Below are 22,564 nucleotides of genomic sequence, written 5' to 3' on the forward strand. Positions count from 1 at the left end.
GCCCTATCATACTACAAAAGCATTTGTTCAACTATGTTCATATCTGCACTATTTGTAATAGCCAGAACCTGGAAACAACCTAGGTGACCCTCAATAGAATGGTTAAAGAAGGTGTGGAACATATACACATTAGTTTTACTCAGCGGTAAAAAACAATGACATCTTGAATTTTGCATGCAAATGGATGGAAATAGAAAACGCTTTACTGAGTGAGGTAACCCAGACACAAAAAGAGGAATATGGTATGTACTCACTCATAAGTGGATTCTAGCCATAATTAAAGGTCTTTGAGCCTATTAGTCGTGATCCTAGAGAAGCTAAATAAGAAGGTGAACCTGAAGAAAATCATGTAGTTATCCTCATGGACATTGGAAGTAGACAAGAGTGCCAGGCAACATTGGGTGAATGGGGGGGGGAGGGATGGAAAGGGAGAGGGTTAGAGAGAGGGGAGTACGGGAGGATTGGGGAAAGCTTGGGGGAGGGGAGGGAGGAAGGATGGATATGGGAGCAGGGAAGTATATATCTCAACTAAGGGAGCCATTTTAGGGTTTACAAGAGACTTGATTCTAGAGGGGTTTCCAGGTCCAAGGAGAGATCCCCAGATTGTTCCTTGGACAGCAGAGGAGAGGGTGTCTGAACTGGCCTTGGCCCATAACCATACTGATGAATATTTTGCATATCGCCATAGAACCTTCATCTGGCGATGGATGGAGATAGAGACAGAGACCCACATTGGATCACTGGACTTAACTCCCTAGGTTCAAATGAGAAGCAGAAGGAGGGAGAACGTGAGCAAAGAAATCAGGATCAGAGGGAACCTTCACCCGACGATGGATGGAGATTGAGACGGAGACCCACATTGGAGCACTGGACTGAGCCCTCAAGGTCCAAATGAGGAGCAGAAGGAGGGAGAACATGAACAAGGAAGGCAGGACCGTGAGGAGTGCATTCACCCACTGATACAAGGGGACTGATCTAATGAGAGCTCACCAAGGCCAGCTGGACTGGGACTGAACGAGCACGTGATCAAACCGGATTCTCTGAATGTGGTTGGCACGGGGACTGTCTGAGAAGCCATTGATAATGGCACTGGGACTTGTTTCCTCACAAGTACTGGCTTTTTGGGATCCTAGAGTGTTTGGATGCTCACCTTCCTAGACCTGGAGGGAGAGGGGAGGAACTTGAACTTCCCACAGGGTAGGAAACCCTGACTGCTCTTAGGGCTGGAGAGGGAGGAGGAGAAGGACTGGGGGGAGTAGGAGGGTATTGGGAGGAGGGGCGGAAGTGGAAACTTTTATAAATTAATAATAATAAAAAAAAGAATACAATTAGTGGAGAAGAGGGGAGGAAAGATTGTAAGACTTGGGGGCTGGAGAGATGGCTCAGCGGTTAAGAGCATTGCCTGCTCTTCCAAAGGTCCTGAGTTCAATTCCCAGCAACCACATGGTGGCTCACAACCATCTGTAATGAGGTCTGGTGCCCTATTCTGGCCTGCAGGCATACATGGAGACAGAATATTGTATACATAATAAATAAATAAATATTATAAAAAAGATTGTAAGACTTATAATACCAGAAACTCAGCTATGAAAGTCTCTCCTAGAGCTCTAGAAAAGACCTGAAGGTAGCAACAAACAGGAAAACATGGAGGTGGGGAGATTTTAAAGGGTCTCATGCCTAGATAAAGAACTGTAGGCAACTAATAACTTCTGAGAGAAAGGGAATTAGCCTCTCCCAGGAAGACCCTCCCTTACAATATAGAGTGGTCAGCCCTAAAGTCAGATACACATAAACAGCAGTTGAATTAGAATTCTTTTTCAATTAAAAAATTAGTTGTTTTGGGGTTTTTTGTGGTTTTTTTATTTTTGAAAAGAGAAAAGCTACTAAATACAGAAAATTATTTTGTTCATTAGACTTTTATTTGGCTTTTACCTGTTATGAGGAACTATTATGCAAAATGATGACTACAATAATAGTAATTACTAATTGCTCATGTCTCTGCATATGCTGGCCCCTAAGCAGTTTACACACATTTACTCATTTTCTCCTTATAACAATGCCGCAAGGAGGCGCAGATATGGAAAATAAGCTCTCTTAAATACAAGGCGGGTCAGTGAAATAAATCCAGAATCCTGGGCAAGCAACTCTCTTCTTTAATGACTGTAGCAGACTGCTATGGTTATTTCTATCCCATGAATATGCTTACATTTAATGGGGTATTTATCCCATAATTTATAAGAAGTGAATCTTCTTGGTTTGATGTATATAAACATACATAAATCTCTTTAATATATGTTTTCTCTACTAAATAACCTTACCAGTACATGTGAGCTCCTTCTACTACAGTGTATAGAGTTATTGCAGCCAAAGTAAGGCAGACTGGGGGCGGGGGTAACACTTCAGCCCTTGAGTGATTCTTCAAGCCCATTCACCCCCCTTGGTTTCAACCAGAGCTTTTCTTGGAACTTTCTGGTCTAAGTGCCATCAAAACTCTTCCATTCCTTTGCTTCATTTTTGAGTATTAAAATCCCATCATTCTGCTGCCTTAAAAACACATAGACCTACATACTATCGCAAATACTTGAAGGGGAAGGCCAGCTTCCCTTTCTCGGTATCCACCAGCAGCGTCAGAACCTGGTCAGGAGTTATAAGACACATCTTCATGGACTGTATCAGGACTCCTAAATGCCTAACCACGATAGAGGACTCATTCGACAAGAAACTCAAACTGGATAGGAATCTTGAAGTGTCTAGGACAAAAGACTGTTGAGACTTTGCAAGTCCTTGGTATAAAAGAGCTGAGCAAAGCCTCAGTTGACAGTTTCCACCAACTCTTATACTGGGTAGTAACAACATCAGGAAAAAATAGTTCTCTAGACTCAGTAGAAAAAGACAAAATAGTGGGAGTAGAGAGAGTCCCATCGGTCGTCAGTTTTTGGCAGTTACAACATCTTAAAAAATGGACTATTTTTAATCTGTTCCTTCACCCAAATCATCATCCGATCAGCTTAAAATTGCTGCAAATATGTAAGCCAAGAGATCAAATCAGCCTTCTTAGGAAAGAGAGATAGGTCTGTTCAGCAAGTTTTTGTCCCTAGCTAATTGCCATGCCGGGAACAAGCCAAATGAGTCTGAACACCACACAGCAAAGTACAGCCACAAGACAAATATAAGGACAGTCCAAACGGCCCTGTTTAAAAATGCTGGTAGCGTCCAAAGTCCAACAGCTTGGCAAACCCACCCTCTATTCCCAGAGAAAGAAGTTCAAGTACTTACAGTGTCGTGAGACTTATCCTTGACATCATAGACTGTGAGTTTTATTCTAGTCTCTTCATAGATGGGGTACTCGGATGGGAATGTGACACCCGTCAAGAACAGTGGGTCTTTTGTTCCCTAAAACAGCACAAGCAGATAACTTGGATTCAGTACGGCAGCAACTGGAGCTGGCAGCGTGCAGGGACAAATGAGAACAGAGAGAGTGTGTCTCTGCCTGCTTTTCTAGGAATAGTTCCGTGAAAAGAGAGATCTGAAGAGCCAAGTGTTGCTTATGGGCTGTGAGCCCAGGGCCCCGCTGCACTGATGGCTACTGAGTAGGTGAACTGGCATTTTTTTAAGTGACTAAGGACTCTAAAATAAACCCAGTTTTAAAAGTTGTAATCAGAACCTATCTTTAGGACAAGTTACCAGCACATTTGAATACACACACACACACACACACACACACACACACACACAAAATACTACATATTTATTATAGTATATAATATAATATAGTATATAATATATGTATTATTAAAATACATATATATTTATTATTGAAACAAATAATCTAAGATATCACCTCACCAAATTGAATGAAGCTATTTTCTTCAACCATTGGTAAATGCTATGCTATCCCTTTAAAAATGTTTTTTCTTACTTTGTTTCAACAGAAAGCTATGCTCTATGAGTATGTGATTGTTTTTATGTGTTTAACAGTGACATTTCCACTGTTTTCAAGTCCACAAACAAACCTGAAAACTAGTGAGAAGTCGTCTAAGCCTGATAGATTGGGGAGAAGCAATTATTGCTTGGAATGTGGCTACCAAGACATTTCAGGGCCTCGGAACCACTGTTAGAAAGCTGGTCTCTAACACCGCATTTTACACACACAGTCAAATGTATTTGAAAATGTTTTTAAAAGTCTGTAAGCCAATAGTCAACTAAAACTTCTGAAAGCCTGTGGCACTAATTTACTCATCTTTTTATTCTTCAAAAGGTAAAATGTTTTCTCTCTCTCTCTCTCTCTCTCTCTCTCTCTCTCTCTCTCTCTCTCTCTCTCTCTGGTTTTTTGAGACAGGGTTTCTCTGTGTAACTTTGAGGCCTGTCCTGGAACTAGCTCCTTTAGACCAAGCTGGCTTTGAACTCACAAAATGGTATTTTCTTGGACAGACATATTTGGAGACAGGCAGTAAATAAAAGAGCTAAGAAAATTATGCATATTCTATATAAAAGTCAACATAACTTACTTCTATAGTTATGATAATAGATTTCAAAATATGTGTTTTATCACAGGAGAATAAATGAGGGTAGTAGAACAAAATAATAAAAGCAAAATCAAGCTACTTTGAAATTTGGCAATGTTTAAAAATAACCAAGTTAGAATAATACCTGAGGTGTTTTTATTAAGAAAATGACTTTATCTACTTTTAATTGAACTATGAGCTAACTATACATTGTACCGGCATTAGAACTTAAAGTCTCCAAAAGGCAGATTCAGGCCTGCGTGAAGGACCAGACGCAGGGTTACACACAGGATTCAGGCCATTCCCAGAATAGAAATGACTCTCCTGCTGTCTGAATCATTGGTTCCATCTACTGCTTCAAAGCAAACGGTGAGCTAAGCCAACCAAGGCAAGAGCAGACTGCCTAAGTTCATACAGAGAAACTCCACATTCTGAACAGTGGGGCTCACCAGTCGAAGAGAAACAAGAGAAGCTGAAGGAGCTGCAGGGACACTCTCCAGAGCCCCAGATGTTCAGATCAGTATCTGATGTCCTGAAATGTGTCAGGAGAACAAAACCATCTAAAAGGAAACTTGTCCCGTTGAATGTGAGCCAGCACAATAATGAATTTCCCGATACCGGGTGAATGCTGCATTAGCAACAGTCAATGTAAATAGGAAATCTCTCATCCCATGAGTAACATTTACACATTTTGCCCGGAAACATTATAGCTAATCAAGTTAATCACCTTCCTTTCTTTGAAAAACACTGTGCTTTGAAAGACACATAACAGAGGATACAAAGTTTTCACTACTGGGCTGGAAAAACTGTAAAGAGCAAAATCCCCTTCACCTGTTTTAAACTCTGTAGGTTAAACTTTTTCCAACATTATATGTGTTCATTCTCTTTAAAAATCAGTATAGACAGTAGATCATATACATAGAGACACACAAACTTTCAGGCAAGTATCCTGTTCTCTTGGAATTCACAGTGGAAAGTTTTCTGGGGACAAGAGCTAAAATCTTTCCAAGGAAAGTCAAATTCTTTCCCATCTGTTTATTCTGCATGTGCTTCAAAACCTCAGATCTGTGTTCCTTAATGACGGAGGAAAGCAGCAGCAGGAGCAGAGACCACAGGCTAACTTATGTCAGCTGTTCAGAGGGGCGGGAGAGAGGCAGGGGTGGGGGGAGGCGGGAGCAGCATGCAGGATGCACTGGGACAACAGCGCACAGCAAGAGGGAGAGAAACCCATGCCAGGCTCACCTCCACAATCTCTGTGCTGGAGTACCTCGTCAGGGTCTGCTCCACCGGATGGATGACTGAGATCTGCACTGCGGTGTTCAGTTTCCGATCACAGACAGGAGCCACAAGATCCTTGCACGCTGGCAACAGCAGAAAAAGAAAGAAAGAAAAACACCTCACTCGATCTCTTAGGGCAAACTTCCGTCCAGAGCTGAAACAAACTTTGCCTACTCGCCGAAGGAAATCTCCTGGTCCTCAGCTGGCTTTACAGAGGAAGTCTCTTGGAAGTACCTTACAGAAATAGGAAGTCACGTGCTGCCAAGCTGAATTGAGAGTTCATTTCCACTGACCACATTTGCAGCACATGCAAGTCTCGAGTGCTCGGAGATCCCAGTTCCAGCGTGTGAATATGTCGGCACACAGCGCCCGGACTGCGGGGACTCTGACTAGCCATTAACCCCTGGGCTTTCATTCACACTCCTGCATCTTGCAGTGAATTTGGGCCACAGCCAGGAAACTAAGATGTCTCTTGTTGACTCTGGCTGGGTTAAGAGGAATGTCTGAATGCACTCTTCAAGGTCTTCCCCTACCTGTGTAAGAACTGGCCTCCTCCAGCCCTCCACCCTGCGGAAACAGGAAGAGTGATTACCCTACCAAACAGCTCAAGCACAAGAGGAAGCAGGCAGGGGTTAAAGTGCCCTCTGTCTGGAATTCAGTCCTGTCCTGGAAGAAAGCAACTCAGATAAGGACTGGGTAATTGCTGCCCAGGGGCCACACATTCTAAGAACTTTTCTCTGACACAGTCGGGTCTGATTGCAGCTCCAGCACCATGCCATATTTACTGGAGTATTTTTCTCCTCTCACACAGCATTCCCTAGTTTTGGAAAAGGAAAAAGAATTAGGGGGAGGGGTGCTCAGTCCTTTTCTTAGTAAGTCTGGTATTGCTCTCCTCCCTTCTCCCCCCTCTGATTTTGAAATAGTGAATTTTCTTGAATTTTTTTTTGAATTTCTACTTCTTGAAAGCAACCACTAAATGTGATCAAAAGTATCTCCCTCAGCAGAGATGGGTAAAACTGCTGGCCTGCCTGTCACAGGCTGCAGCTACTGCTAGGGTAAAGGAGACGCAGCCCTGTGAGCGATACATGGTAATGTCCAGGGTTCCAGACTGGCCCCACCCCACTCAGTGACCAAGAAGACAGGCAGAGGAGAAGGGTGTGTTTACACTTTGCAATGATACCTCTGCAATTTGCAGGGCCACTAGGACAAAGGTAACACAGCTTAAATTTGAAACTTGAAAGCGAAGCAATTTATAGATGCAATTATCACCTTCCAATGGCTAGCAGAGCTCCTTATTTATAGAAACAGAAGGAGACAGAAAACACAGGCGCTTTGAAAGGAAACCAGGCTGGTTTAAGTCCAGTTCTGATAACCACACAATGCTGGGGGACTATGCAACTTCTTCACTTCTTGCCAAACGAGGGGCCTTTTTATTCCTGTCTAGTATTTTGTTGTTATATTGTCCTGACTGAAACCACACAGCTTAAGCAAAACAGAAATGCTAAATGAAAGCATGTTTGGAACAAAACAACCACTTACTTACTTCACCTGCACAATTTTTGAGGCATTTTGCTCGTTGCCTAACCTTCAGAGTGCATCAAAAGTCCTTGTCTCTGTTTCTCTTTTTAGCATACCAACATGATCTCTTGCATAGTGGATCTGCCGATGGAAGTCCCACTGTTACTATCATTTATTGCTTACTCCAATAAATCTACTCTTTAAAAACAAATAAACAGAAACCCCACCTACAAAGGATTTCTATATATCAATTTATCACTGGGAAATTTCTTGCACTGGAAGGTTTCGTGAAATTGTTCGTGTGTGGTTATTCTCGTCATTTCCTTTACTTGCCTTTTGAGTGTGTTTTATTGTATGGTCCTCTTGGTTTTCTGCTCACTGTGAACATCTACTGAAGCTGACAAGTATCTTGGCTTTGGGGTTTAAAGCTAGGGGCTTTGAGTTTCAAAAGCACACATCTCACATACTCTCTGGTGACAGACTCACCCCTGCCTTCTGAGCTCTTGACACCTTTGATCAAAATAGGTCACACCTCTTCTGAGTTCTTATCATCGGCGGCTTGACTGTGGCTGCGGTTCTTCCCAGAAGCGAGCAGCTATTCTGTGGTTCAGCAGAGGGCCTCTCGGCTGCACTTCCCGTAAGAACAGACAGCACATAAAACCTAGGTTTGTGCAGCTCTCCCGATGCCCCAAGAGTGAGCCAGGAAGAGCACTGACAACATCACCATTTGTATTCAGCTACGGTCTATGTTCAAAGCCAGGCACAGAGAACAAGAGCAACAACAGTTACGTCGGAGGCTGTGTTCTCGTCTCCCTTCTGCTTAAACAACCGACCAGGGCATTTACTGTTTCTTAATGCTCAGTCAGTGAGAGGCAGAGAGAGATGCCAAGATCCAACAGAATTCCTAAAATGTAGCCTTGGATTTCCTGTTTCCTAGTTCTGTGGCACAGAGTAAGTAAATCCCAAACGCTGCCCCTCAACTGCCTCATCTGTCAAGGTGGAAAGAACATGGGCCTCTTATTATAAACTTCTACATGCTCGACTCATGCTTACAAATAGCATTATATTAATAGTTAGCAATATTGGATGTTATTGCTACTTAAATAAACTTTATTGGAATAGTTCTACTTAGATGACTCTGTAAAAACTGTTGCCAGATTCGTGTCTCTTTATAAGCGCCAGTCTATGACAGACCACATATCAAAAAGTGGAACAGATAAGCATGAATCTATGTCTCCTGCAACTGCCTCTGGAGGGCTCATGAAGACTAAATCAATGCTTACGGCATGGAGATGCTACTCATTTGAGCATTACAAAATCTAATCTGCATAGGATTTTTCAGTAGTCAATAAAGATCTATGGTGGTTTGAATGAGAATGGTCTCCATAGGCTCACATATCTGAATACCTGGTCCTTAGTTGGTGGAACTGCTTGGGAAGGATTAAGAGGTGTGGCCTTGTTGGAGGAGATGTGTCACTGGAGGTGGGCTTTGAGGTTTCAAAAGATTTATGTGATACCCAAGGCTCTCTCTCTGTCCCTGTTTGTGGATTAAGATGAGAGTTCTCAGCTGCTCTTACGTTCCGCCATCATAGATGCTAACTCTGAAGTTCTGGCCAAATGAAACTCCTTTTCTATAAATTGTCCTGGTTGTGGCTTCTTCTCACAGCAATACAAAAGTGACTAAGAGACGAACCCTGAAAATGAGCTCACAGACCCGAGACTGTCGCCCTTCCTCCACCGCAGCCTTCCCCTGGCTCTACTTCCCGGGAGCTCTACTCCAGAGGACCCGGGATAAGCAGCCTTCCTCAGTGTTTCACACCACAGGACTGCGACATCCGGGGATTTTTGCTTCTGTCTTATTTAAGAATTCTTACTGCATCCCCCAAAAGCTCCATGCGTATTCAATGGTGGCTGGAGAAGAAAGGGAGCTTTTCTTAGTGGTGTGGTCACTGGTAAGGTGACTCTGTCCTTATAAGTGACACCTTGCTACAAGAAATCCTAATTAGACACACTAAACCTGCAAAATAAACACATAAATGACATGAACGTAGAAGGAAAATGGTCGGAAAGAGTGGGAATAAGGCAGTCACAGAGAGTAATAGGTGATGAATACTATCAAAATACATCATGTACATATATGAAAAGATGTAGAGAAATTCATAATTAGGCATAATTAATTTATGTTAATGAAATGGGGAAAATACTTATTAAATGATTGATTAAAGATAATTCTGCTTTAACTAAAGGTATTAGTAAGTGATGCACTCCTCAGTGACTTTTTAACTTTTGCATCTGCCTTTTTACTAATTTTCTTTGGACTTAGCCATCGAAAAGCATTTCCCAAGATCAAGAGCTTAAAATACCTAAGTTGAAAAGTTGAGATGAAAATGTGCTCATGTCCATTGACTGGCTGTTTTACACTAAAAAACAGAAAGGAGAGAAATGGAATAATTAACAGAAATTATAACTTTTGGTTTTCATAGAAAAATATGAACTAGTTATAAATGATTCTTTTTCTGGTGACTTTACATAGTGTCCAGCCACAGGAGGGTCCCCTTTCTTCCTCCAATGATGTTGAGCCAAGTGGCTGTAAAACTTAGCCCAGTTCAGGCTGTACAAGGGTCGGGCAGCTCTCCTCTTGCAGATGGAAATGCAGTGATGAAGTTAAAGGGGACCTCTGTGTCTTGGGAGGAGGCACAGGAGCCACCAGAAGAGCATGAAATGGCAGCCAGTGTGGCTGCATTCTGGGATCTGTTCAAGCTCTGAAATGCCAGCCACCCTGCGAGTGAGCACTAGAAAAGCCACGGTACCCACCCCCGGCTAACCTCAGCCTGGGGGCTAGAAGCTACCAGTGTATCTTCCAGATGCTTGCAGCGTGACTTGGATGTCTAGAAGAAGAGAAGAATGCTCTGGTAATTATTCTATTACTTGAGGATCCTGAGGTCAAAGAGAGGGCATCTTTGGGATTGTTCTCAAGTGAAAGACTCCATCATCCACAAAACACTGTCCTTATTAAATAACATCTCAGCTTGTGTTTCAAGCGGCTGTCTAAATCATGCCGGGTCCATTAGGCCCAAGGAGCCTCTCCATCACTCTAGGCAAGTGTAGCTGGAAGCTGAAAACCGTCTCTCGGCTCGCATCAGAGAGCAGCACAGCTGTCCGTTCAAGGAGGTCTGAGCCTTACAGTGGATGTGTGTGTGTGGGGGGGTGTGGGTGTGAGGGGGGTGTGGGGGGGGTTACAGGACTGAGAGAAGACAGGTGCCAGCTTTGGGGCACCTGTGTTCACAGATAGCCCAGACGATCATCTCCTTCCACCCGAGAGCCACTTCCCCTGTGGAGCTCCATCCCTTTCTTGCCTTACCAGCATCCATCCAGTATTACTCACAACTGGCAATGTTTCCCTCTCCCCCCCCCCTTTCCCCCGGAACTGAACAGATGAGGAGTGGGGAAGTGTGTGGGGTACCATGACAACATTCCAGAGTTCTACAATTCTCTGATAAGATGAGCCAGAGAAAACCGAGGAGCAGAGAAGACACTGCATAGTATAATAAAGAAATATTTGGATTTTTATTTTGTTGTCAAGACAGGATAGCATGTATCCCAGGGTGGTCTTGAACTCTGTGTGTCTGAGGATGGCCTTGAACTTCCACTCCTACAGGCTCTGCTTGATTATAGTGGGTTAGGACACATGCCCACCCACAGCTTATATGGTACTGAATAGGGACCCCAGGACTCCATATGTGCTGGGACAGCCTGCGTGCTACCAATAAGCTCCATCCCTGGCCTAAAGGAGGCTTGTCTTTTTGTTTTCTGTTTGTTTGTTTGTTTGTTTTTTGGCTGAAGATAACACTGTGCTCAGTAGCTGCATCATGCCCAAAGAACTATGGCGTCTTGCAAATGACTCATTCTGTTTGACCCCTGCAAACAACAGCAAAGACAAGGTAGATTTTGCATAAAAACTATATAGGTAATGATGGTAGTTGATACTGGTTATCAACCAGACAGGATCTAGAATCCCTTAGAGACAAGCCTCTGGGAATGGCTGTGAGGGATTATGTATATTAGTTTAACTGAGGTAGGAAGAGTTGCAACTTTCCTTGGAATTGGGTCAGAGCTCAGAAAGATTAAAAAGGAGAGAGTGATCGGATCAGCAGGATTCATCTTTCTGATTCCTGATCGTGGATGCAACATGACCTGGTGTCTCCTGCTACTCCATGTGACTCCCTGCCATGACAGACAGCACCCGGGAACTAGGAAACCAAATAAGCCTTTTCTTATTTAAATTGCTATTGCCAAAATCCATTGTCATAGTATTAAAACAAACAATAAGATTGTGTGTGTGTGTGTGTGTGTGTATGAGAGTATGTGTGTGAGTCTTCTTATGTATGTGTCTATGAGTGTGCATGTGTAAGAGTCTGTGTGAGTCTGTGTGTGTGTGTGTACGTGTGTGAGTATATATCTGTTTGTATGTAAGTGTTTGAGTGTGTGTGTGTGTATGTGTATGTGTGAGTGTGTATGAATGTCTACATATCTACATGTGTGTGAGTGTGTATATGTCTATGTGTGAGTATGTAATGTGTGACTATATTGAATGTGAATGTGTGTGGGTGTTTGTGTGTGAATATGTGTGAGTGTGTGTGTGTGTGTAAAAGGCTGACCTTGTGAGGCCTCGGTCTGCCAAGTGCTCGTATTAAGAACTTGCATTACCACACCAGCAAAACTTTGCAATTAAAAACAGCAAAGCTGAACCAAGGGTAGCCGGGTGGAAGTGCACCTTTGCACTAATGTTAATGTCAGGAACTCTGTACCCTGACTGTTCTTAGGGAAATAGGAAGCCTGTGAAGACCAAAAGAGGTCACACCACACAAGACAGGAAGTACTCTAGATCTGATATGTGGCCTTACACCCACAGGGCTTTAGAGAAATAAACACAGGGCTTCCAGCTTGTCCCAAATGACACTGTTCTTATCCAAACACCTCTGCAATCAGGACCTGCCTCTTCCCTGAGAACGAAGGGAGACTTCTGCAGCCTGAAGACAGGGTCTTATCTGCGGCTCAGATTCTTAATGTTTGGTTTTGTTTCTCCAAAATACCACTTAGACAGAGTTTCTTCTTGTTCTCTAGAAAATTAGATTCTACTGATGAATTGATACACCAATTTAGCTTGTGTCTGCAGTCCAATAAATCATCGGATTTCATTGTAGGGCTTCACAGTTCCCAGTCTACACCAGTGATTACATTTAGATTAAGTTAATTTGCATCATACAGAGAAAGATGTATAGAACACTTCAGAGTCTAATAGACCCTCTCCCTAATCGCTTCTCCAGGGTGTTAGGCTTTCTTTTTTCAGTTGCCTCTGACTGGTGTTTGTTTGTTTTCCCACTTCTTTCCCTCAGGAAATTTAAGAAACAATTCCCTGATGCCTGGGACGCCAGCCCTTATACCACAGACCGCCTGAGTAGATTTACTGGGCAGTGCTGCCTAGTTCCCTGACTAGATGAACACAACTGGGTGAAGGAAAGGGGGACGATGTACAGTGTTCCTGCCTGGTACCCACGCCCCCACACAAGGAGAGCTCCAGGGGCAGCTGGGCGCCCTCTGGAAGATGATCTTAGAGCTGCTTCCTAGCAGAGCTGATCCACAGCCGCTGACATATCCCTCCTCCACATCCACTCTCTGCCCCCTGAAATTTTGAGCTGTCTTTAATTTATTAACTGTTTTTTTAATCCTTTGATTTTTTGCTTCTTCTAGTTTTTTTTTTAAATGAAAATGTCTGCGTTCTGTAACTTTTCTCATAGGTTTTACTGCTTTCCGTTTTCTTCTCTAATATCTCAAATTACACTCTAACACATGTTCCTCTCATCGTCCTGAAAGACACAGTCACAGGAACTGCCTCTTGAGTGTCCATAAAATCTGAGACGCTCAGGGTCAAGGACAAATGACTTCATCCCCTCTCAGTTTACTAACCATGCTCAAAGCCTCTGTAGACATAATAAAAAATTGTTAATTTCTCCTTAAGTGTTGTGTGGGAGATTTTAATTAACATACACTTCCCTAAAGAGACTATAACCATGTACAACTGCCAACACAACCAAGAGTTATTGGAAAAATAAGAATAAATATATAAATGTGGGCATGCAGAGGAAACACTTGAAGCCTTAGAAAGTTTTCTTCGTTTCTATGCATTTTTATTTTCCCTTAAGAAAGGGAAAATAAAACTTAAAATTTTTAAAAATCTGATTTCCAAAGTTCAAAGTCACTATATTTCTTCCAAGAAAGATAACATCCACACTCATCTGACTTATGTGACTTGGACTAACAAGAGCTGAGCAAAGGAATGGGTGGGAGCAAACACTGGATGTTATCCTAACGCCGGAGTACCTACGGCAAACTGGAGTAGCACTGTGAGTGTGAGCTTCTAAATCGCCACCATCTAGATTCTAAAACTGTTGTCCTCTAAGATAATACGTAAATCATGCCAAGATCGTGGGACCAGCGATGTTAATTCTGGAACATGAACTCTGGTCAGCTCTGTGATCAGACCCTTGGCTTCTGCTAATGCCCAGGGCGATAGTGTGCGGCCCGCTTCAGTCTCATTGCCCCAACAGGTCTAAATGCACATTTTTTTGAGGGGCTGGGGAGTCAGTGGATATCTGTAGACTACGATGTGAAGTTCAAGAATGACGACTCTCTTTGTCACTTTAGCAACAAATCAGTGCTGACTGGAGAGACGGTCCAGCGGTTAAGAGCACAAGCTGGTCTTCCAGAGGTCCTGAGTTCAAATCCCAGCAACCAATAAGTCAGTGGTCAGAGTCACAGTCAGTTGTCTATACAGCTGGCTCTTCCGCCTACCCAGTGGAGGATCAGCTTTGAATCAGAATTTCAAGACCCTACACTCTTGAGAGTCGGCCTCGGATAGCATGTGCGGAAAGTATGCGGCTAATGCTGCAGGGATGAAACAGATGATAGAATTCTTGAGGAAGCAAGGTGATGGTTTACAAGCAGGAATTTCCACGTCCTGGCTGCAGAAGGATGGCTTTACAGTTCCTGCTGCACTGAAACTGGAGCCCAGCGCTCCTACATTCCACCCCAGCCAATCCACTTACACATAAAACTGATTTCTTTCTTCTCAAAAACTACATTCGGGTTGGAAAGGATGCCTTGAAATAAAATGTCTTACGTTGTCATGGACAGAACAATATAAAACTGAGTCACCATCATTTATATGTGTCCCTGCGTGTGTTAAGTGGAAACGTGTCCATAAGAGGAGAAAAGGTGGCCAAGAAGCTGGAGCTCACATCTTTACTTCGGGACCATTATTGAGACTAAAATCCACTCCATATCCAGTGCCAGATCAAAAGGCTTCATTGGGCTGTCTGGGGAAAGGAAAAGAAAATGTAACCCTGCCTGGGACAATGGTGCTCTCTGAAAACACCCTTGGATTATCTGTGCTGGGGAGCGAGAAATCATGCCAGCTGTAAGGCAGACAGCGAATTTGCATATAAAAAGAACAACTTTTTTTCAAATCACTCTTGTCAGTACCAGAAGACTTCCATTCTTGAACTCAAGCCCTGCTCCCTCAGCTTCTCTGGTGTCAATCCTTAGAAAATCTTTTTTGTCTTGTTTTCATGAATATTCCCGAGGTGGCTCAGATTCCATCGTTGAGCAATTGGATCATAAACAAGTCTGTGCTCGCGTCTCTTTGGATTGTGCTATCTCACACCAACATGCCACAAGCCGTCAACTGGCCTGGCGTCGCCTGGCATTGCACACAGGCATGGCTCTGTCTGAGCGTGCTCCCAGCCCACATTCCACTTCAGAAAGACAGCCAGCGCGTGCTGCTTGCTGCTGTTCTTTTTAGCAGGAACATATGTGCTGTTTCAGAAGGCAGGAGAAAGTTATTCCAAGGCGGAAAGCGGGTCCCGCTGAATACTATGAGGAATATCGACATCCCATTAAAGGAATCTGTGAAACTAAAATCGAATCACTGGTCTCCAAGCACAAGGATTGACCTCAGCCCCTAAAACATACAGAGATAGATGGCTGTGGTGGTTCCTGTGCTTGTAATCCTACTGCCAGGAAGGTAGACAAAGGCAGATCCCTGCGGTTTGCTAACCAGCAACCCTAGACAACTTGGTGAGTGCCACGGCAGTGAGACCTTGTTTCTAAAACTAAGGTGGAAGGCACGTGAGGCATAATACCCAAAGTTGACTTCTGAGTAGCACATACATACATATATACTTACATACATAAATACATACATTCATACATAGAGATAGAGAGGAGGAGGGGAGGGAGGAAGGGAGAGGAAGGGGGATAAACTCTCATTTTCTTTTCTCCAAGGGTAACATTTTTCCAAAACAATTCCCATTGGCATAGGAGCAGACAGGATTCCTACCACGCATAAGGCTAGTTAGTGGATTCTGCAAAGTCTGTGGTTACTGGGCTCTACCTCGCTCTAAAAGATGAGGCCAGTGTAGTTGGTGGAGAGAGGAGGTACCAGCAAGGGTCTCAGGACACTGCGGGCCTTGGCTGCCTGAAGAGATGGCTAAGGGCAGGGTGCACGAAGTTGCTGAATTCTGACTGAATCTACACCCTGGTTGTTGGGCAGGAGTCTGTGGAGGATGATGTCTTGAGGGAACGGCAGCTTCCAGGGTTTCTGAGGTCCACTTGTCTGGGCAGGAAGAAACAAAGCGAACAGCCACCTCCTGGCTGATTTCTCATCCAGCACACTGAGTCATGTGTGTGCTTCCAACACATCCCAAAGAACGCCACTTCCGGATGCGCTTTCTCAACACAAGTTGTTTTAAAAGGGTTCCAAGGAGAAATTGCACCCAGGACATGTTTTTTAGAGAGTAGTGCTTAAATTAATTTTTTTTTCCTGTGAATATATTGGGTTCAATACTTATATGTATGAAATCAATAGTTTTAATATCTGGGAATGGTGATGTATGCCTGTAATCCTAGCAGATAGAGGTAGAGGCCAGAAGATCATGAGTTTGAGGTCATCCCCAAATCTACAGCTAGTCCTAAATCAGCAAGCATTATGGGAGAAATTGTCTCAAACAAAACAAAATCAACAAACTTGTGTGTGTGTGTGTGTGTGTGTGTGTGTGTATGTGCGTGAGTGCTAAATTGTTTTCAGCCTTTGATAAATATCACACAAGCAAAATTAAAACATAAAATAAAATTAACATGTAAAATGTAGATTAGGAACTAAGGGTAAAAAGGAAGAGAAAAACTAGATATTTCTAAGGGATGATTAGTCTTTCATTTCAAGTGCCCTTGTTTTGGCTTTTCTTTGTTGAACAAATTGTGAATCTCTTAAAGGGATCCTGATTTCGCTCATGTCTTCATGCACATTTGAGGTTTTGTGCTAACAACAACAACAAAAATCTCAATACAAGTTTTGACTAAGACGACTCTGAGGGTTAAGTCCTCTGTGGTAAGATGTTGACGCACAGGCTCTAGAAGGCACAACCAGGTCAGTCACAGCTCCTGCTGACTGTAACCCACAGTATAGCATTAGGTGGAATATGGAGGTCAGAAAGCAATGCTGGGCAAGCTGGGGACAGAAAGTATGTGACGGTTTGAAACAAACTCTCCTACTTCAACTGTCTATGGGGGAAAAAAATGAAGCCCAGTTAATTCAAAGCAGAGTATTTGCAGACACCGAAGAGTTTATTTTTCCAGAGTATTTTGGCCTTCTGAGAGGACAGCTCGGACCCACAGACCAACGGAGAAGCGCTCTATGGCAAACTGCTTGGAATCCAGGGATAACGAACATTTTCTGACAAAGTGGCCCAAACCATCACATTAAACTCCAAAGAACCTCCTTATGCCTCTAGGATAAATAAGAGCCTATGTGAGAGAAGAAGGGGTTGAGAGGAGGGAGGGGATATTGTGGTCGGTATGTAAAATAAATGAAAAAAACTTAATTAAATAGAAAAAATTAAAAAGATAAAAGGTGGCATTGAAACAGTCCAGCTGGCACATGCCTGCAGTTCGCAATCCTGGCGCTCTGGAAGCTGCTACAAGAAGATTGTGAGTTTGAGACTAGCCTGGGCTATGTACCAAGACCCTGTCTAAAGTAAATGAAAACTAATAGAAGACATCTTCTTTTTGGACTTGGGGGAACTTTTTTCATCCTGTCTATATTCTAAAGAGCCATTTTTTAAAAAAGATATTCCCTTAGCTTCATCTGAAAATACGGATAATTCTACTCATTCTCACTGGATGCTTAGAAAGATCCAGTTACAGAGACGATGTAGGCAAAATGATTTATGAAATTACCAATAATATATTAATAATACTAATACACTTCTTATATTCATATTCTTAGTTCAAACACTGTGGGTAATAGGAGCTATCATCCACAATTTACAGATATGGAATTAGAATGTGAAGAAGGACGTTTATTATTTTAGACCTGAGCAGCTGGGACCCAACTAGCACCTTCCTCCAACAAATTGGTGCCAACATGGTGGACTAAATCCATGTAAAACCTGAGAGGGCTTGAAAAGAAATTCTAGACACTAAAAAACAAAGTTTAGCCGCATTTTTTTCCAAATGGGCTTTGCTTGAGGTGGCATGCTGCAGCTCCTTTAAAAGAGGTCTTATTGATTCAGCAGTAGCAACTGCACGGTTTCAAAATGGCAGCTTTCTGGCCATGGGCCATGCTGTTAGCACAAACTCTGACTCTTTAGGGAGACTGAGCATTTGGATAGGGTTTGTGAGCAGTGTATTTCAGCTTGCTTGGTGGTAACATGGACTGGCTGTGTGCCTATAAGTGGGTGGTATGCATGCCTCAGAGGCGCAAGCAGCTCCACCATGCTGGACTGGGCAGGGCATGCGGGAAGTATAATATATACCCTAGTAATGGTGCAGCTTAAGTTTTAAGAAGCACTCCTGGACAGTAAAGAATTACAGATACAGCCAGGTGGTGGCGGCACACACCTTTAATCTCAGCACTCAAGAGGTGGAGGCAGGCAGATCTCTGTGAATTCGAGGCCAGCCTGGTCTACCATAGCTAGTTTCAGGACAGGTACCAAAGCTGCAGAGAAACCTTTTCTCAAAAAAAAAAAAGAAAAGAAAAGAAAAGAAAAGAAAAAAAGAATTACAGATATACAGTAGGACAGAGTCAGAAAAAGACCTCTAAATGGGTAACAGTTTTAGATAAATGTACATAGGTTTGGGAGAGAGAAAAAAAGAGTATAGAGAGTTGGAAAAGAAGTCAATGATTTACAGCAGTCATAGATTAAAGGAAGTTTTAAAAAGTGATAGAGTAAAAATAAAAAAGCCACATAAACATGGAATATACACAGAGAGTCTGGATTATGTATATTATTGTGTTATCTTTGAATTTTTTGGCTGTGAATGAGCTAAGTACAGAGAGACATTTCATGTATGTGCTGCTAAGCTAAACCAGCATTGTATATTATAAAGGTATCATGACTTCCAAATTTGGGTCTAAGGATATGCTGCTTTGGAAAAGAGGTTCTTCTCTTGTTTCCACAGAAGATGAGAACCTGTGGATTGCTTCCAGACTTGTATGGTTTGATGGAACAAGACCCCCCCCCAAAGATCACCATGAACACCCCAAAAATTACTATGCCCAACAATCAACAGGAAGCAGTATGGAGAAAACTACACCCATATTCCCAAATATTGTCTATAAATGTTTGTTTACATTTGAAGGGGGATATGCAATACATATTTGCATTGGTGTGGATCTTGGTTTATTGATACAAATTTCAGGTCAATTTTGTTAAATGTTTATGTATTTCCAATCTTGATTAAGATACTGTGTTTGTGCAGCTCATTAAAAATATAGTATAATAGATAGTCATCTATAATAGTCAAATTTATAGTCATGTTAGTTAGGTTTTCTAGATGTACAAAGATGTATTTCAGATGTATAAGCATTCTTCAAACCTTTCAAAGACTACAGAATATGGCATTTAAAATGCTTAAGAACTTAAGACTTTTCGTGACAGTGAGACACATCTGCTCCTGGCAGCACCAAGCTACTTCAAGAGGATGATGGGCATTGAAGAGGCTCCTTATGGAGTTGGTTAGTCATTTGGGCAAGAACTGCTCCTGCCTGGACTGCTTGAATAGACATGCAAGACCCATGTCTATTCATTAGGGAAATGACTGCTAAACTTGCCTGAAGGTGAGATTATCCTTTGGGGTTCCTGTTTCATGAAAGACTCTTCTAGACAAACTTCCAGTATAGGTAGAACTGCCTTTGAAATTTCTTGTTTCATGAAAAACTCTGCTAGATACTATGGGCTCATAGGCTAAAGATGGATGTCCCAATGGTACAGAAGAACTTTGAATGACTGTCCAGGCAGCAAGATGTCTCTGTCATTTCTAGAATTTTGGAAGTTGCTTACAATGTACTTTCTGCTTACTTAGGTAATATTACATCCTTCTGGAATCTTTGATTGCTGTAGGAGCTCCTTCCACTCCTTCAGCCAATAGTCTTTAAGATACCAGCCCACTGGGGCATGGTCTTTTATACTATTAAAAAGGAGCAGGAACTGGGTGCCCTCTGTCTTGTTTCTGGCTTTCTTCCAGTGGCTAGACTCTCTGTTTCCTGTTTGTAACGAGAGGACTGTTGCTTGGGATGATGATCTATAAGTTTTTCCCTTTAAATAAATAACCCTTTTTATTATCCATAATTCTTAACTGGTATGGGATTGTTTTACAGCTTCATTTGATGGAGTTGAAAAGTTTATAGTTATAGTTTTTCTTAGTTATGATAAAAGATAAAGTAGGTATAAATATGGTAACTGTAATTCTTGCTTGATACTTGTTTTGTTATATGTAATTTTACTATGTTTAAGTTAAAATCTTCCTTTTCATTTAAACAGAAAAGGGGAAATGATGTTGGAGGTCCTACTGTCCATGTGTTGCTTTTATTAGTTAATGAATAAAGAAATTGCTTTGGACCTATAGCAAGGCAGAACTTAAGTAGGCAGGGAAACTGAAACTGAATGCTGGGAGAAAGAAGGACAGATTCAGGGAGAAGTCATGGAGCCTCCATAGAGAGACGCTGGAAACTCTAGCCATGTGTCAACATACAGATTAATAGAAATGGGTTAAACTAGGATGTAAGAGTTAGCCAATAAAGGCTTAGAGCTCATGGACCAAGCAGTGATTTAATTAATATAGTTTCCGTGTGATTATTTGGGTCTAAGATAGCTGGGCATCTGGGAACCAACAAGCAGTCCCTTCCTTACTACAACAATGTCAGAGAGGGTGGAGGATTAACAACAAAACAATGACTAGAATGCCACAGAGTGATCCTTACACACCTGGCACCATAGTGGTCCTTACACACCTGGCACCATAGTGATCCTCACACACCTGGCACCATAGTGATCCTCACACACCTGGTACCATAGTAATCCTCACACACCTGGCACCATAGTGATCCTTAGACACCTATCACCATTATTGTTGCTTTAGGAAACTGTCTTGTTCAATCTTAGAAACACAAAACAAACAAACAAACAAACAAAAAATACAGTGGAAAAGAATTATTCATGGTCATGCAGATAGCCAGGGGCAGAGTCAGGACCCAGAGGTCTGGAGCTGGCAGCGCAGCCAACTGCTCTGCAATGCATCCTAGCTCTGCTTCCCTGTGTGCCATGCTGCAGGCTCAAATGCCATCTCCAATCTTCTGACCTCTCCATTTCTGCTATCTTAGTTGCCTCCTGGGGTTCTTCTTGCTGCCATCTAGACATGTCTATTCTTAAGAACATCTCAACATGGACTGCTAGCTTCCCAGTGTAGTCATCACAGGACTTTCAAAGTTATCTTGTGAGGAATTCTGAGCATCAGATTGGGCACACATGTGGTTCAAATCTTGACAGTCAGACACAGCTCAGCTATAAAACCAGTTTGTTAATCATATTTCTCATAACACATTCTTTATGTCAGTTCTTTCTAGAAGAACCCCAAAGCCCCCGGGACTCTATTTTTCTGAAGAGAACATGGAAATCATAAAATATGAATGATTAATTAATTGTATACATTAGGTTTTCTGAACTTAAGTTTTCAAACAATATGCTTGCAGTCAATATAAAAAACTTTCAGGAGCACCTCTAAAGGCAACAATGTACTGTATGGATTAGAATTCATGTACGCACCCAGCCCAAGGAAGCTTCCCTAATGATGGAAACGTATCCTTTGGGGTTCTGGGTAACAGTTTCATACAGCTGCCAGCATTCTAAGTAGGGAAATAGAATAAGAGAGCTGGAGGGCAGGGTCAGGACAAGTGTCTGGGATGGTCGAACCCTTGGCTGCTCCCTAAGGAGCCAATGTGCTCAATATGTAGGCAACACTCAGCCCACGTGAGGGGCAGAAGGACAAGGTGGCCTGGATCAGAGTATTCTGTGGAAAGGAACAACTGCCATGCTTCCCCAAGATCTGGGCAGAACTCAGTAAGCTACTAAGCAATCTGAGAGACTGGGTGCCACTGGAGAACTGGAGTTGGGGAACATGGACGTCACTTTAGATACTTCTGGCTATTGTGTCAGGAGAGTAGTGTCGAGAGACTGAAAGCCACACCTGAAAACTTCCTTGAACGGTTCAGATGACAGCCCCGCCCCTACCATAGTATGGCACTGATGTAGTGTGTGTGGGGGGCAATATCACTGCTTGTTCAGCATATGCAGCATATGCAGAAATAGAGGGTAAACTCTGAGGCACGTTGACAAGGAAGACGATGTCCCAACGGAGTGAGAGTTTGGATATGTCGCTAATCGAGTGGATGCTGGTGTGTTTTACAAACATGTGCATCCTAAGGGTGTCAAATATTTTGGTGACAGGAATGCAAATCAAGAAGCCAAGTTTTAGCGTCTGTGTGTTTAAAATAATCCGAGACAAATAAATGGATAAATCCAGTAGAGCTTTGGAACAAAGCTGAAAGCTCTGACTGCATACAGGCAAGTATCGCACATTTCAGAAAGGCCTGTGAATGTGATTTTACAGCCATTGCTCTTTACATTGCTTTGGATGGCTACATATTTTAAAACAAAACTGATATTCTGAATTTGAATACATGTTGATTTGGGGATACACTGTTTACTGAAAGTGATTTCTGCCCCTTCTCAGAGCAGTTTGTGTCACAGGGAGAGAGGGACAGAATCAGAAGAGAGAGGACTCAAGAAGCTTTGGGCTTCTCCCTTCCAGACATTGACTGCAGGTTTGTTGCTCAACCCCCAAAGGTCCAACTTCTTCCAGTAGAAAAA

General features: G+C 42.6%; 1 protein-coding gene across 5 annotated transcripts in view; it reads right to left on the bottom strand.

The window, feature by feature from the left end:
- Inpp4b (inositol polyphosphate-4-phosphatase type II B) overlaps window positions 1–22,564 on the bottom strand; it is a 735,560-nt gene that overhangs the window by 328,656 nt on the left and 384,340 nt on the right. For all 5 annotated transcript variants that reach the window (XM_087900452.1, XM_087900453.1, XM_087900454.1 and 2 more), the window contains exons 7-8: window positions 5,748–5,866; window positions 3,277–3,393 (exon numbers count right to left, since the gene is read on the bottom strand). In XM_087900452.1, the coding sequence (XP_087756578.1) occupies window positions 3,277–3,393; window positions 5,748–5,866 (236 nt within the window). The remainder of the gene's footprint in view (window positions 1–3,276; window positions 3,394–5,747; window positions 5,867–22,564) is intronic.

Source organism: Myodes glareolus, chromosome 22, assembly GCF_982192425.1.
Source record: "Myodes glareolus chromosome 22, mMyoGla1.1, whole genome shotgun sequence".
NCBI classification, from domain to species: Eukaryota; Metazoa; Chordata; class Mammalia; order Rodentia; family Cricetidae; genus Myodes; species Myodes glareolus.